This window comes from Carassius auratus, chromosome 8, assembly GCF_003368295.1.
Source record: "Carassius auratus strain Wakin chromosome 8, ASM336829v1, whole genome shotgun sequence".
NCBI lineage: Eukaryota > Metazoa > Chordata > Actinopteri > Cypriniformes > Cyprinidae > Carassius > Carassius auratus.
The window spans coordinates 1,669,093-1,685,709 of NC_039250.1; the positions used below are offsets into that span (position 1 = coordinate 1,669,093).

At 35.8% G+C, this 16,617-nt stretch overlaps 1 protein-coding gene across 2 annotated transcripts; it reads left to right on the plus strand.

The window, feature by feature from the left end:
* septin5a (septin 5a) lies at positions 1-12,667 on the plus strand. 2 transcript variants are annotated; one of them, XM_026268983.1, is made up of 12 exons: positions 1-144; positions 308-318; positions 5,956-6,046; positions 6,129-6,215; positions 6,879-7,002; positions 7,462-7,596; positions 8,442-8,559; positions 8,718-8,819; positions 9,047-9,143; positions 10,373-10,508; positions 10,616-10,718; positions 12,069-12,667. In XM_026268983.1, exons 1-12 carry the CDS (start codon positions 102-104, stop codon positions 12,129-12,131), a joined length of 1,110 nt encoding a protein of 369 aa, XP_026124768.1. In that variant the 5' UTR covers positions 1-101; the 3' UTR covers positions 12,132-12,667. The 2 variants fall into 2 exon arrangements, with proteins under 2 accessions (XP_026124768.1, XP_026124767.1); XM_026268982.1 differs by lacking the exons at positions 1-144; positions 308-318 and adding an exon at positions 4,222-4,578.
* Positions 12,668-16,617: the final 3,950 nt, after the last annotated feature.

Here is a 16,617-nt window from a genome sequence, read left to right on the forward strand (position 1 = left end):
TGGTTTCGTCTGCGGCGGCCCCGCCCCTTTACTCCTGGGCTTCCCAGCGGAGCTGAGCGAGAGACAGACGGATCCCGAGCAGAACTGAGACAGGCTGAAACATGACCACCAACATCCGATATAAGAGCAGGCTGATGAAATCCGGTAATGACAAAGAGGCTGGCGCTGTTTTACTCTGTTTTTACTCTGTTTGACTGATGAAATGCTGATGATTTCTCTCTTCCTGCCTGTGTGTCTCCCGCATCCCGCACCTGCTGATGCTGACGCTGCTCGTGATGATGATGATGATGATGATGGTCGCATTCAGAGGACAGTGAGGTGAGAAACGACAAACTTCCGCACATCTCGCAATTTTACTTCACTTTTAGACTTCCTACGTATGCGGTTTATTTCCACACACCGATAAAACCGCGCGACGTAAAATCTCACGAGCCTTTAATGCATATTGTGTTTTGAAAACATGTGTTTGTGTGTTCGTGCACGTGTTTACGAGCTTTAAATCGTTTCGGCAGATCGTGTCACCCACCCTCGACTGACGCACTTTATTTCTCATCATCAGCATTTTTATAATGCATCAGTCTTACATTCATGCCTCGAGGAAGTCTGATGTCTGCTGGCTGTTTTGTGTCGTTCTGAGCTCTGATGGAGGATGATAGTGCTGTTTCTCTCTGGAGGTGTTGTCATGGTTACAGGAGCAGGAGTGTGTGAGAGGCTCATATAGCAGATACCTGAAGAGTTTATAGTATTTGGTGAACAGAGTGTTAACTGCTCAAGCATGAGATCTGGTGCTGTCTCACATATATACATACACTATACATTAATGTTTTATTTATGTGTTGGTGTATTAATAGACTTTAGTTCATGATACAATCCAATTTATGTGGTATTATCATGTTATTGGACACATATCCACAATTAGACATCAATATTTTTGAATTACTGTATATTTTAAATGCATATTTTAGACATTAAAATGTTTGGGGTCTATAAGATTACTTAAAAAAATGGATTGTTATTATTATACAATAATTAAAAAACATTAAATTGATCAAAAGTGACAATGAAGACATTTATAATGTTCAAAGAATCAGTTTCCAAAAAAAAAAAAACATGAAGCAGCTCAACTGTTTCCAGCATATAATAGTCGTAGATATGACACTGAAGACTGGAGTAATGATGCTGAAGATTCAGCTTTGAATCACATAAATAAATTGCAGTTTAAAATATATTCAAATAGAAATCTGTTATTTTAAATTGTAAGTTACAATGAAACTTTTTAAAATGTATAACTTAACTTTTATAACTTAAAAAAAATCATTTTGTACCATATAAAAGCATATTTTAAATAATAAAGCAATACTTTAATGCTGCAAACATTCTGTTTTACTGTAGAGACTGAAGCTGTTCAGAAGGTTAGTGGCTTCACACAGCCTCCAGCACTTGACCCATGAACATGAACACAGACACGCTTACACACATATGTAGTTACTAGAAAGCTCATCCTACGCAAAAGCAGAAATGCAACAATTCACACCCCCACATGCACACATTCTGTTAGTGCTTCAAGATCTCTCTCTCTCTCTCTCTCTCTCTCTCTGCATTGAGGCTTAATAAGTTAATGGCGTGGAAGGCTGGCTGCCATTTCAGACATCTCTTATTTATCTCTAAAAAGGTCACTGCATTGAAATAGGATTGTGTGAAAGTGTGTGTGTTTGTATTTAAGCTGTCTGCTGATATCTGCGCAGCTGCATGCAGCGTGACAGATGGCAGAATTGAAGTTTCCTTTGATCATGAAGTCAAATGGCTGTGCAGTTATTCAAATGCCACAGCAAGAATCATCCATCTCAGTATCTACAGTATGAGAGAGGACAGTGTTCTGGAAGTGACAAGTCAAATTCAACAACGAGTGTAATTTTGCCCAACGAGTTATGGTTCACTTATATTTGAATTGACTCAGTCATCATATTTACTCTAACAGAATTCTTATTCAGTGTATGAATTGAAATGAATGCAGGTAGTGACTCTGAAGACTAGAGTAATGATGCTGAAAATTCAGCTTTGCATCACAGAATTGTGAAGTACTGTGTAAGGTTGTTGGTTTAAACCCCAAAAGGGATGATTTATCACCACCATTGACCCCTGAGCGAAACACTTAACCTCATGTGACCCCAGAGGAACCGTCCCTGTGATAAGTGTACTGTAATAAGGATACAAGCTGCAGTGCTGGTGCAGTGAACCATTCAAAAACATGCCCGCAGTGTTACTCACAAACTGCTGAAGCAGAAAAACTGACATAGTCTGAAAGTAAGAGGAAAGCAGTTGTCCTCTGGGAACACCGTTCTATCTATCTGCCCTATCAGGTCTGTTTGTGTTTGACCCAGTAGAGCTGCCATAGAGGCCTGAGGACGTTTAGTGAGGTGCTGACATCTCTCCACCCGTCATATCATCATGACATCATCAGGGTGTTCCAGAGTGGTCACTCACTCAGTGTAATGTGAGACGCACATGTGACATTAACGGATGACATCACTCGTCCCACCTCACTGAATAGCAGACAGGAAATCACAGTCTGAGATGAGCAGGATATCTGCACCATCTGACCAAGACTTGCTGGAAGAAGACACTGTATTATCTCAATGTACCGGTCTGGTTAAGTAAATACGTTTGTGAAAATACAATAAAAAATGTTCATGTACATAACCAGCAGTTGCTTAAGTGATACAGTATATAGGTGCATTGCTGTGGGGTTACTAGGGTGTTTCGGTGGTTGCCAGTGCATTGTCGGGTTGTGTTTAGGGTTTGTCATCAAACTATGTGAAATGAATGCTGTTTGCTCCACGTCTTTTGATATGTTTGAAGATGTGTTTCTTTGATACTCTGGCCGTATTAGAGTTCCTAACTGATTAAAAACATTAGAGATATGGGTCTGTGTCTGGTGAGGGTCGCTCCAGGTGGCACTCAGGGATGGCAGCTGGACAGTGAGAGGGTGTTGTTCTGTGTTAGGAGGGGCGATTAAGGCTATTGTATCACTGAAGGACATCTGTTCTGCTCCATTCAGCAGACCCCCTCTGGACCCCCCACCCCCCACCAGCACACTCATCATCTATATGCATGACCAGACCCCCACCAACACCATAACGGGGTGAATCATGCTTAATATGAAGATGTCTATTAGTGCTGCTTGCTCAAACGTCACTAGTACTTAGCTCATGTAACGGTTAGAGATCTGAACCAACCCCAAACCTTTAACTCAAACCCTAACAGAGCTGCACAGGCTTCAGTATGAGTGTAATATTACACATTAGGCGAGAACTTTATGACACATTCAGTAATGAGGCTTTTAAAGCATTTAAGCTTACATTCATTAACTCTTGTGGTTCATTACAGGCCTATCATCTTAATATAATGTCAATTTATTCCATTAGTATTATATAAGCGAGAGTCACAGAATTGTGTCATAAAAACACTTAGCTGTGAGGTGTCAGGATGATTTGAGAAATATTGGAGCATTTTTGTTTCATAACACTAGCACCCCCTGGTGAAATTATATTTAGAAAGAGCGGGAGAGGAAAATAAATCTATGAAATATTATTACAATTTTAATAACTGTTTTAGATGTATTTATTAAATTTAATTTATTCCTGTGATGGTAAAGCTGATATGATCCTAATATGCTAATTTGCTGCTCAATAAACATTTCTGATAATTATCAATATAGAAAACAGTGCTTCATATTTTGTCGAAACTGTGAAACATTATTTACGTTTTTTTTTTTTTTTTTTTTGATTAATAGAAAGTTCAAAACAACAGCAACTATTTGAAATAGAAATCTTTGTAACATACTGAATGTTTCACTGTCACTTTTGATCAAATTCATCCGTTCTTGCTAAATTAAATGATACATTTTATTTAAAACAATCTTACTGTCCCCATGCATCATCATATATCTGAAAATAACACTCTAGTAAAGGTCAGGCTGCTGTGCTGTAGTATGTAGTAAAGCTGTGCCAGTCTGGCACGGTCTGTTGGGAAGGGTGTGGCTGCTGTCTTACTAAATGTGTCTTGTTCCCTAAAACACACACACACACACACACACACACACAGAAATCCTTGCACTCCAGAGCCGGCTGTGGAGAAAAATAGTGGGGGAGGAATGAACAGCTAAACGAATGAGTGTTTTTATACCCGTTTTCAGCTTCCCCCCTCCTTTCCGGTCTAAAATTGCTTCCATGCTTTTTTTTCCTTTACGTCTTTTCACTTCTCCTGCTCACCCTCTCTCTCTCTCACTCACTACCTTCTTTTGTCAGTCTTTCATTCATTCACACAGGGATTCCTCTCCCTGCCTGTCTGAACACGGCACGCTGGGATGTGTCGTAAGCAAGAGACAGACAGAAAACAGGGAAAGGGAAATCAGCGAGGGTATATAGAGACAGAGAGTGATAAAGTCAGGGTCACGCAAGTTTAAAGAGGGACGGCACACATTTCTGAGACGTCTGGTTCAGGATGGACACCATGATGCTACAGGAGAAACTGGTAGAGAAACTTCTGTGTCCCCGAACCAGAACCACACGACAGAAGGTTCGCTTCTATCTATCTATCTATCTATCTATCTATCTATCTATCTATCTATCTATCTATCTATCTATCTATCTATCTATCTATCTATCTATCTATCTAAGTTAGAAAAGCTGCTTCAATTTAGTTTATGAGTAGTATGCTGCCAGATGCATGATGTTGTGTACATTTAGTTTGTGTTAGGGATGTTTAAGATACTTAAAGGATTTAAACTGAATATTAAACTAGCAGCCACTTAGCAACACCCTAGCAGTCTTATAGTAACATATTTAAATAAATCAGAACAATTTAACTGCTGCACAGCAACACCCTTACACCCTTTGTTTTTTTTTGTCCTACCTTTTGCACTTTTTTCCTTACAGTTCTGTGTTAATATATAACTTATTTTGACTTTTTTTTAGATATTAACTCAATATTTCAAGATATGTGCTCAGAGTTGTGAGAAAGAAAAAGTCTGAATTGAGATAGAGACACAGAATTGCAAGAAAAATAAGAATTGCAAGATGAAAACTCAAAATTGCAAGAAAACTAAGTCTGAAATGTGAAATATGGACTCAGAAATATGACAAAAAAAAAAGATTTATCTATTGCGTTGCAGAAACAAGCTTATATAATAATGATGCATTTAAACACATGATAAACAACCAATTTTTAGATATGTAATCAAAGTTAATTAAATATTGATTAAATGTTTTTTTAGCTTTTATTTATGAAAAGATCATAACGCATCACAGTGTGCATTATGAATGCCTTTAAAATGCATTACACATGAAGGCTACAGGTAAAGTGTTACACTTTTTCTTCAGAAAATGTACAAATCTAGTTGATGTTGTGCACACATGCATCTTTATCCCTCTTCTCTCTCTCACACAATCACTGTGCCAGGGTTTCTCTTTTCTAGGATGATGGACAGCGGAAACACACATGACGGGTTGTGAGATGCTCTGGCAATGGGTTGAGTTTGGCCCAAGCTTGAGTGTGTTAAAAAGGCCTTTTCAGCTTATGTAAATATTGCTTCTGTGTGTGTGTTGATGGTCAGTGGGTTTGGCCTGGACACTGAGCTGCTTCTGCTGTCTGGTTTAATAGTGATTTTGTTTCCCGTCAGTAATTTCTGTGTTCTCAGTGTCAGTTTGAGCGGTTATGACTGCTGAGCGGTTTCCGGCACAGTTGCTGGATCTGCAGGAGACTCAGCACTGCTGGGCTTTTCATTCTCTGCTATTTTTGTGCCAGTCTGACGATTAACATACGTTCAGTCTTAAAGGGACAGTTCACCCAACCAGTCATCCTTCAAAACATGTATAACCTTCTTTCTTCCATAAAATGTGAAAAAGGTATACAGAACATTAATGTTTTGACTTTGACTCTGTTTTTGTCTTTCAGGACAAGCAGTATGTTGGCTTCGCTACGCTTCCTAATCAGGTCCACAGGAAGTCAGTGAAGAAGGGCTTTGACTTCACTCTGATGGTGGCAGGTACGGCTGAAATCATCACTGTATTTTTCACTGACTTCATGCTCGTCTTTGTCATTAACAAGAGCATTTGATGTGTTTTTAGGTGAATCTGGATTGGGAAAGTCTACTCTAGTAAACAGCCTCTTCCTCACAGATCTCTATAAAGACAGAAAATTACTAAATGCTGAAGGTAAGAATTGTCTTAAAGCAACAGTACACCCAAAACAACAGTTCTGTTATTCTTATATAAGAATACAACATACACTGCTGTTAATAATCTCTTTCTCTCTTTCTTTTAAGAAAGGAATTAATACTTTTATTCAACACAAATTCATTAAAATTATCAAAAGTAACGGTAAAGACATCTATAATGTTACAAAAGATTTCTATTTCAGATTAACTGTTCTTTTGAACTTTCTGTTCATCTAAGAATTATAAAAAAATCAATGTATCAGTGTGTCTACAAAAATATAAAGTGTTTTCAACATTAATAATAATCATAAATTTTTATTTAGCAGCAAAGCAGCATATTATACTGATTTCTGAAGATCATGTGACACTGAAGACTGGAGAAATTATGCTGAAAATTCAGCTGCACATCACAAAAATAAATTATATTTGACTATATATTCACATAGAAAACAGTTATTTTGAATTGTAATAATATTTTTAAGAATATTACTGTTTATATAATGTAGATATAGGCTTGGTGAGTAAAAGAGACAAAAAAAAATACAACAACATATAAACAAGACCCCCAAGCTTTTTACCAGTAGTGTAGCATATACAGAAGTGTACACCTCTTCAACAGGTTTGTTAGTTTGAGCATTATATTGTGTGTTTCCTGTAACAGAGCGTATTAATCAGACAGTAGAGATCACCAAACACACGGTCGACATCGAGGAGAAAGGAGTCAAACTCAAACTCACCATTGTGGACACGCCGGGGTTTGGAGACGCAGTCAATAACAATGAATGGTGAGAATTCAGATGTTCCCAGCATCCCATGAGCACAATTACAACTCTGATAGTTACGCTCGTAGACGCTGATTGCTCAATGCAGCATTTTAGGAAAGCAAAAAGAGCTTTAGTCATATCTGCAGCCAAGAGAGCCTGTAAGTGGTTTCCCAGACTGGGATTCATCAGTTGATATGAAGCAAAAATGTAAAAAAAATAACTGAAATAAAATACATAAAAACAATCCAAATTAAATACTTAATGTATTTGTTTGCATGCATGTCATGTGACCGTTAACTGATACTAGAGAACTGAACCGTGCACATGCAAATGAGTTGTTATTGTAATACTAACTTCTCAGAGTGACTCAAAGTAACTATTTTAGGTCAAATTAGTTCATCTGACAGAAAACAGCCTTAGTATGTTATTGTGTACAGTTCTGTCTCTGTGAAGAGTGTGTGTTTGTGTGTGTGTTTGCAGTTGGAAGCCCATCACAGACTACATCGACCAGCAGTTTGAGCAGTACTTCAGAGACGAGAGTGGACTGAACAGAAAGAACATATTAGACAACAGAGTGCACTGCTGTCTGTACTTCATCCCGCCGTTTGGACACGGGTACGAGCGGGTGTCACGGGTCTGTCTTATATGGGTCAGGTTCAAATGTGCATAATCAGCCTCTGACCAAGATCCAAGCTGTTTCTTCATCAGAACAGATTTGGAGAAATGTAGCATTACATCAGCAATGGATGCTCTGCAGTGAATGGGTGCCGTCAGAATGAGAGTCCAAGCAGCCTCCAGTCCACCAGTTAATGTCTTGTGAAGCCAAAAGTCATGTTTGTAACATACAAACATATCCATGTTTTTAACTTCAAACTGTTACTGAACTGAACTGATTCTCATGTAAATCAGGAGAGAAATCTGCACAGATTTACAAGCCAAAACTGTTTTAATCAAATGTATGGGTGGATTTTTATGTGAAGGACTACAGGAGATGGACTTTTCACTGCTTTACTATGGATAATGGACTCATATTTTGTCTAGAAGCAATGACTCAAAGTTAAAAACATATTAATGATGGTTTTGTCTCTTACAAACACACAAGTCATTAACTGTTGGACTGGAGTGGTGTGGATAACTTGTGTTGTTTTTATCAGCTGTTTGGACTCTCATTCTGACGGCACCCATTCACTGCAGAGCATCCATTGCTGAGCAAGTGATCTGATGAAGAAACAAACTCATCTATATTTCGGATGCCCCTCGGATTTTCATTTTACATGAAATATTCCTTTAACAAACTGACTCGCAGATGTGAATTCAGGATTTCATAAAATATTGACTTATTTGTTCTTGCATCATGAAAAGCAGTTAATGCAAGAGGTGTTTCATGCATAATAGAAGTGAATGTAATTGCAGTTGGAGTTAGCATCAGATAATCAGAGGCTGTTATTTCCGCTGTGCAGTTTGCGGCCGGTGGACGTGGAGTTCATGAAGGCTCTGCATGAGAAAGTGAACATCGTTCCTCTGATCTCCAAAGCAGACTGTCTCACTCCTAACGAGGTCAAGAAGCTGAAGGACAGGGTGAGTGCACACTATCTGATCGCATCTCAATAGCTAATCGGATTCTTTTTGCTAAGTGTGCTCCTGATGGAAGCAGTTGTTTTATACTAGGCCAAAGGCATCTGGTTCAAGCCAGCTGTTTCCTGCACATTTGATAGTGTGCATCTTTTGTCCTGCAGGTGCGAGACGAGATCGAGCGCTTCGGGATTAAAGTCTATCAGTTTCCCGAGTGTGACTCTGATGAAGAAGAGGAGTTCAAACAGATGGACAAAGAGCTGAAGGTCTGAAAGTCTTAAATCCCCAATCAGACTAAATCATTTCACTCCATTTGGTTTGATTTTACCCTCACAGTGGACTTTTTACTGCTGCCAACAGCTGGAGGAGTGAAGCTGATAAACTGATCAAACGTGCAGATGTTTTCCATGAAGCAAATTAAAGTGTTGCTGCATATAAATATGTGTTTATATTGAATATTACATGATTTATTTGTTGTGTGTGTGTGCTTTAGGAGTGCACTCCGTTTGCTGTCATTGGCAGTAATACAGTGGTGGAGGCCAGAGGTCAAAGGGTCAGAGGTCGTCTTTACCCCTGGGGTATCGTGGAAGGTCAGAAACACTCAAAAGGAGATTAATGCTTAGTAAATGGATTGTACATATTTATACTAGGTTAAAATCACTATATCCGAGGTGCCATGATGATAAACAGCATCATATCAAGATAAATGTGATGATCAGCTCTCAATGTTTTTACTCTGATGCACTTTTCATAGTTTCACCTGAGAAAATACTACATGCTAATACACACCGAAACTCAAAGACAAACTGCCAAAATAATTCATTAAATTATAACAGAAATATACTACTATTGTCAATTGAAGTATTTCTCAAAGTAATAATAATAATAGTAATAATATTTTCCAGGAATATCAACAAAAAGATTAATGTATGGAGCATCATCTTATTTGATTAAAAAAAATGCACAGAAATGTTTAGTTCCAGATTACTTGTTATATTTTCTTTCATTTGATTACATTTGAACATCATTTTTGATGATAGATTTGAAGAATATCATAAAACAGATAATACAGAAAAATAAAATAAAATGGAAACACAGTATTTAGGGGAAAATCTAATGTATTTCTTGTGGCCCTAAATCAAAAGGAAACAACTGTGTAGAGTTTAATTGTGAAAAAAGAAAACGGTTGCACTTTATTTTACAGTACGTGTACTAACATGTACTTATAGTGTACTTACAGTGTATTTATCTAAGAAAGTTCTGGTAACACAAGGTAACTACATGGGGTAGGGTTAGGTTTAGGGGTAGGTTCAGGGTTAGTACCTAGTTATTACATAGTTATTGTAATTACTATAATAAGTACATAGAATCTACATGAGGACCAGGACTGTAAAATAAAGTGCTACCAAGAAATTTATATAAATATATATAAATATATATATATATATATATATATATATATATATATATATATATATATATATATATATATATATATATATATATATATATATTGTGATAATTATCAATATCGTATAGTATTGACCATATCAGAAATCCATATACTGAAGTGTGCATGTTTTTTTAGGCTAATATTGTCCAGAACATTGCAAGTTTGTCCCACTATTAGTCTACTGCAAGAGTTTCTGGCCATTACAGCGTGCACTTGACAGATACCTGTATGTAATAGTGGTGTTACAGCAGGGGAACACATGACGTGATCTTTACATTAAATTCTCTTCCAAATGAAGAAATGTAAGTGTAGTTTGTGTGTTGGTGAGCGTGAACTCTAACACATTTCTTTGTGTGTGTTGTTCAGTGGAGAATCAGTCTCACTGTGACTTTGTGAAACTGAGGAACATACTGATTCGCTCTCACATGCACGACCTGAAAGACGTGACGTGCGACGTGCACTACGAAAACTACAGAGCCCTGTGCATCCAGGAGATGACCAGGTGTGGGACATTCACCAGAAGATGAAAACACAGTCAGCGCTGTTTTCCTGAGGCTGCTTCAGGTGCTTCATATAATGCATGTATGTGTGTGTGTGTGTGTGTTTCAGTAAACTGGCGCAGGATAACCGTACAGACAGTCCACTACCGATCCTGCCTCTGCCAACACCAGACGTGGAGACGGAGAGACTCATCAAGATGAAGGATGAAGAGGTACACAACATTCGGCACTGATATTAAACCAGCACTATAGCAGATGTGTGCTGTAGATTATTATAAAGCTATTAGGACACTAGTGCTATTTTACTGACACTGAGGTACTTATTATAGTTTTTAGTAATATGTTGAATTTGTTTTTATTAGTTTTATATTTTCAAATTCGTTTTAGTCATTTTGTGTTTTTGTCTTTTTTTGTATTTTTTTTGTATTTTTGTTTTTGTATTTTCATGTTATGTCTTATGTCAGTTTCAGGTTTAGTTATTTTAGTACAAGTTAAAATAAATGAAAATGAATAAATGAATAAATACCTGAAATAAAATAAGGTTACCCTTTGAATATATTTTATTTGAGTTAACATTTATTTTATTTCAATTAATGAAAATGTTTTTTTGTTTGTTTGTTTGTTTTGTTTTAGATACTGTAATAACTTAATATCCCTAGGATATATGCTAGTTTAATTAATATTTCATATGGATTCATTGTTATAGATACTTTTGATGATTTAATTGCTAGTATTTATCATGCTCATTATGGCCAGTATTAGAAATCTATACTTGTTGTGTTTTTTTGTGTGTTTGTGTGTGCGTTTATCTTTCAATTTAGCATTTTTTCCCCTTCATTTTAACATTTTAACTCAAACAATGAAAAACATAAGCAATTTATTGTAACACAGCCACACTGGGATAAAAGAGTTTGATTTAAAAAATGCAGAAAAGCAAAGCAAGTACACAGCTAGAGAAGTGAAATATTGAAATTACACTAACATTAAACATTTTTGGGTAAAACATACAAAATACAAAAACTGTAAAAAGGCAGGAAATATATATATATATATATATATATATATATATATATAGAGAGAGAGAGAGAGAGAGAGAGAGAGAGAGAGAAAGAGAGAGAGAATGTCTGTTTTACTTATAAAGGCTGTGTTAATTTGAGAGAAAAAAAATCCAGTAAAATATTAAATATTTTATCAAATTTAAAATAATCGTTTTTAAGTGAATATATTGTAAAATGTAATTTATTTCAGTGATGCACAGCTGAATTTTCAGCATCATTACTCCGGTCATTCTAATATGCTGATTTGCTCCTTAAGAAATATTTATGCTTATTATCAATGCAAAAAAACAAAAACAATTGTGCTGCTCAATATTTTTTTGAAATTTATGTTACTTTTTATTTTTCAAGATTCATTCATTATAAATAGAAATATTTTTCAACATTATAAAGGTTCACTTTTGACTAACTGAATGCACCCATCCTAAATAGAAGATAATAATAATACTTATAAAAACCTAAGTTACAATGCCGTTTTCCCGGCTGTGTGTTGTTTTGTCTGTGCAGCTGAAGAGAATGCAGGAGATGCTGGAAAAGATGCAACAACAGATGCACGAGAAAGACCAGTGATGACACACACACACACACACACACACACACACACACACACTACGGCCCTCACAGCAGCCCTCAGATGTGAATGCATTTAAATGATACTGTACAAATCTCATATCTATAGGTCTGAGCTTCAGATCTTCTCTGTTCATCTGCTCGATGCTTCTGTCTGCCTGCATCAAGAACATGATTCCCTTAAAGTAAATTCCCTTCTGAAGGCATCTCTTTATTATTGACTTTTGATTTGCTTAGTAAGAAAATGTGCAAGGGTTCATTGACGTGTGTGTGTGTGTTTGGAGAGACATTTGTGTACTTTTGCTATGAATTTGTTAGGTTCGATGGTGGTTTTGATTTTTATAGTGAATGTGAACATACAATACGGCTCCAACATCCTCAGTTCAGACGGCTGGGTTTCGCTCGTTTTATAACAATAATAATCAGAATAAAACCTATTTCATTACTGTATTAATGGCCTTTAATAATTTATATTATGTCAATTGTTTATGTAAATCTTGAAGTAAAGCTTGCTAATAAATGTGAATAATTTATCAGTTGCCGTTGTTGTTTGTTCACTATAGATTCATATCCGTACGATTGATCAGCAAGATATATAGTTTCCAAGCAGGGGCGGATCTAGAAAAATATTGTGGCAAGAAGGGGGCAGGAATTTTTGAGGTGTGGCAACATATGGCAGACATATATATACTGAATTTAGTCACAGTTATCACAGTTTGATGATAAATATATGTGCACACTACAAAAGGACACAGGCTATCATTTACAAACTTAATCTCATGCAATCAATGTCTTGCATTTGAAACAGTTCATATAAGGAATAAGTGACCATACCCCATAAGCACCACACACTCACTAATGCATACAGTATGCATCAACGTGTAATTAAGAGCGTTATAAAAGGTTCAGTGTTATCAATATGTCAATTTATTATGAGAAACATAAGATCTTAACAGCCAATGACATTTCCAGCTGGGGAGACTCAACTGATTTTCTACTGTTTAGTGTTAATCATCATCTAACTCAACCAGTCAAGAGCTACATTTAACCTTAGATGTTATATGAATATGGTCCTGAAGCAGAGGTTTTATTATCTGACAATAATAATAAATAAATAAACATTATAGGTACAAATACAAATGTACTTTTAGAAAAATAAAATGATTTTTGAAAAATATGGTGTTATTGTTTTGGCAAGCTTAAATTAAAACACCACGCGTGCTTCTGTGTGTGTGTGTGTGTGTGTGTGTGTGTGTGTGTGTGTGTGTGTGTGTGTGTGTGTGTGTGTAGTAGAGCACACATTTCCAGAGACGTGTATAACAACACCTTCAGGGCCGATGCTGGCCAAATGGGTGGAGCAGGATTGTATTGTTGTGCCCCCCTTCCTCAAATATGATGATGGAAAAAAAAACACCTACTATAGGATTGAAAATAGAACTTTAATCAAATAAAAAACTAAATTAATAAATTGTATTATTTACAAATCACAATTGTAGCTCTTGACATTTACCTGTGGCTATAACTTTATTATGACTCTAATTTATTTTATAGTCTCAAGCATTCAGAAATCATGCAAAAGGAAACTAAGCAGTTTTACTATGATAAAACTTTGAGATATGCACGTTTTTTGGGGGGTTTTTTTGTTGAAGAAATTATTAAGGCTGTGTCATCTAATAGCAAAAAGGTGGCCAAAAATGAAACATGAAGTGAATGTGAATTAAATGTTTGTCAGTAGCCTAAACAAGGATTTGATCGTCCTGTAAGTGTAACAGCAGCAATCACATGGCATTTGTAATAACATGTACATAAATTGTTTATTTTGTATTTGCCTACATTATGTATTTTAACAGTGTTATTATTAACCAATCATTATTGCCTCATTATTTTTTTATGTAATGCATTTTAAGTCATTTTAAAGGCTATTGATGGCTTAGGTCTGTTTTTATAGCAACAACAACAACCAAAAAATATTACAGTATATTAATACTCTGTAAATTATTATTTGAAGTAACAAAATCATGGTTAATTTGCAGTTACCATGGCTACAAGAACAATGATTGGTAGTTTTCGTAAGGGAACCTGAGGGGGAAAAAAAATGTTTCACAGGAATGTGCCTGAAAATGATAAACGTACCTCGTTTTTACCTAAATGATTTATAATTTATTTTATATATTAAAAAGGTGTGCATTGTAGCTGACACCTAAATGAACACATCACAATTGTTTTATGACTGCAAGTCTTTCTCCTCAAATGCTATTGAGCTTCAAATTTGCGTTTGAGCCCATGTGAAAGAGTAGAATAATTTACATATGATTTACAGATTTTTTTAATAAATATCAAACATTTAATACAATTGTACATTATAGCTGACACCTACATGAACAATTACAGTATTTTTTATGACTATAAGTAATTATCTTGTTCCCCCTCTGACTTCTTAGAAAAGTGTATACCAATGCCCCCTCTGGGAGTTGGTGCCCTACTCAGGGAGCAACGGTACTGAACACCTTTAATATTACAGACTAGTCCATATCGAGATTTGATTAAATGCTATACTTTTGATTTATTCATTTAAAAATGGCCGAATTCCGTGACGTTCTGCTTTATACAGCAAGTTCCAGTTCCGCGATTTAATCCCTGTTGCTTTTCAAACAGGGTTGTTATGTATCCTCACGCTTTTTAAAAGTGGTTAACTATGTTTGACAGATGCAATATTTGAAAATCGAAAATTATTAACTTATTTTTTAAATTACATTTATATCTGAATATATGTCAGAGTTCGGAGCAGGTTCGCGAATCATTTGAGTCAGTTCGGGAGTTCGGAGCGGGATCGCGAATCATTTGAGTCAGTTCGAGTTCAAAGCGGGTTCGCGAATCATTTGAGTCAGTTTGGGAGTTCGTAGCGGGATCGCGAATCATTTGAGTCAGTTATGGGAATCGCGAATCATTTGAGTCAGTTTGGGAGTTCGGAGCGGGATCGCGAATCATTTGAGTCAGTTCGGGAGTACGGAGCGGGTTCGCGAATTATTTGTGTCAGTTTGGGGATCGCGAATCATTTGAATCAGTTCGGGAGTTCCTAGCGAGATCGCAAATCATTTGAATCAGTTCGGGAGTTCAGAGCGGCTTCGCGGATCATTTGAATCAATTCGAGAGTTCGGAGCGGGTTTGCGAATCATTTGAATCAGTTCGGGAGTTTGTAGCGGGTTCGCGAATCATTTGAGTCAGTTCGGGAGTTCGGAGAGGGATCACGAATCATTTGAGTCAGTTTGGGGAACACAAATCATTTGAATCAGTTCGGGAGTTGGAAGCGGGACCACGAATCACGAAAGATTCGCGCTTGTAAAGTATCAAATTGGCCATAACCTTTAATTCGTTGTTGCCAACTGGGGTGGCAGCAGTGGTGGCAAGGCTTTCTTTTAGGGTGGCATTTGCTATGCCACCCTGGTAGATCCGCCCCTGTTTCCAAGTTATTTTGCTCCATCAAATTTACTGAAAGAAACTCAGTTCGTGTTTCTTACTAATTCTGAGATGCTTATTCCAAAAATAGTGGCTTTTGGTTTTAATATGTTTTATATAGGCCTATTACATTTCCATGGATGAAATATACTGTCATATAGTTGCTACATATAAAACAATATGTGTCCCTGGAGTACAAAAGCAGTCTTAAGTCTCTGGGGTATGTTTGTAGAAATAGTCAATAATACATTGTATGGGTAAAAATTATAGATTTTTCTTTTAAGTAAAGATCATGTTACATGAGGATATTTTTTCAATTTCCTACTGTAAATTTATAAAAAGATTTGATTAGTAATATGCATTGTTAAGAACTCCTTTGAACAACTTTAAAGGTGAATTTCTCAATATTTATATATATTTTTTACACCCTCAGATTCCAGATTTTCAAATATCTTGGCCAATCATGTCCTCCTAACAAACCATACATCGATTATTTATTCAGCTTTCAGATGATTTATGAAACTCAATTTTGAAAAATTGACACTTATGAATGGTTTTGTGTTCCAGGGTAACATATAAATAAATACAATTAACTAATAAATTAAAAATAAAAACAATGTATTTCTGACTTATGGAGTGACAAAAAGTAATGTGCAAAAACTTCTGTATAAAAAAAACCCATAAAACTTTATTTCAGCTTGTTACCAAGGCAATATTTTATTTTATTTTAATAAAAAATAAATAAATGTATGCATTTAGCAGATGCTTTTATCCAAAGCGACTTACAGTGAATTCAGGCTAACTAATTTTCATTATTTTAATTTCTCATTTGATGTACCAAAATAAATATAACTGGAAATAAAATTCAAATAAAAATAATAAAAACTATACAGACAGATAAAAAAAAAATAATAATAAAAAAAAAAATATATATATATATATATATATATATATATATATATATATATATATATATATTTTACTACAAAACACAAACTTCAACTAAAATTTAAATAAAATCAGAAAGTAT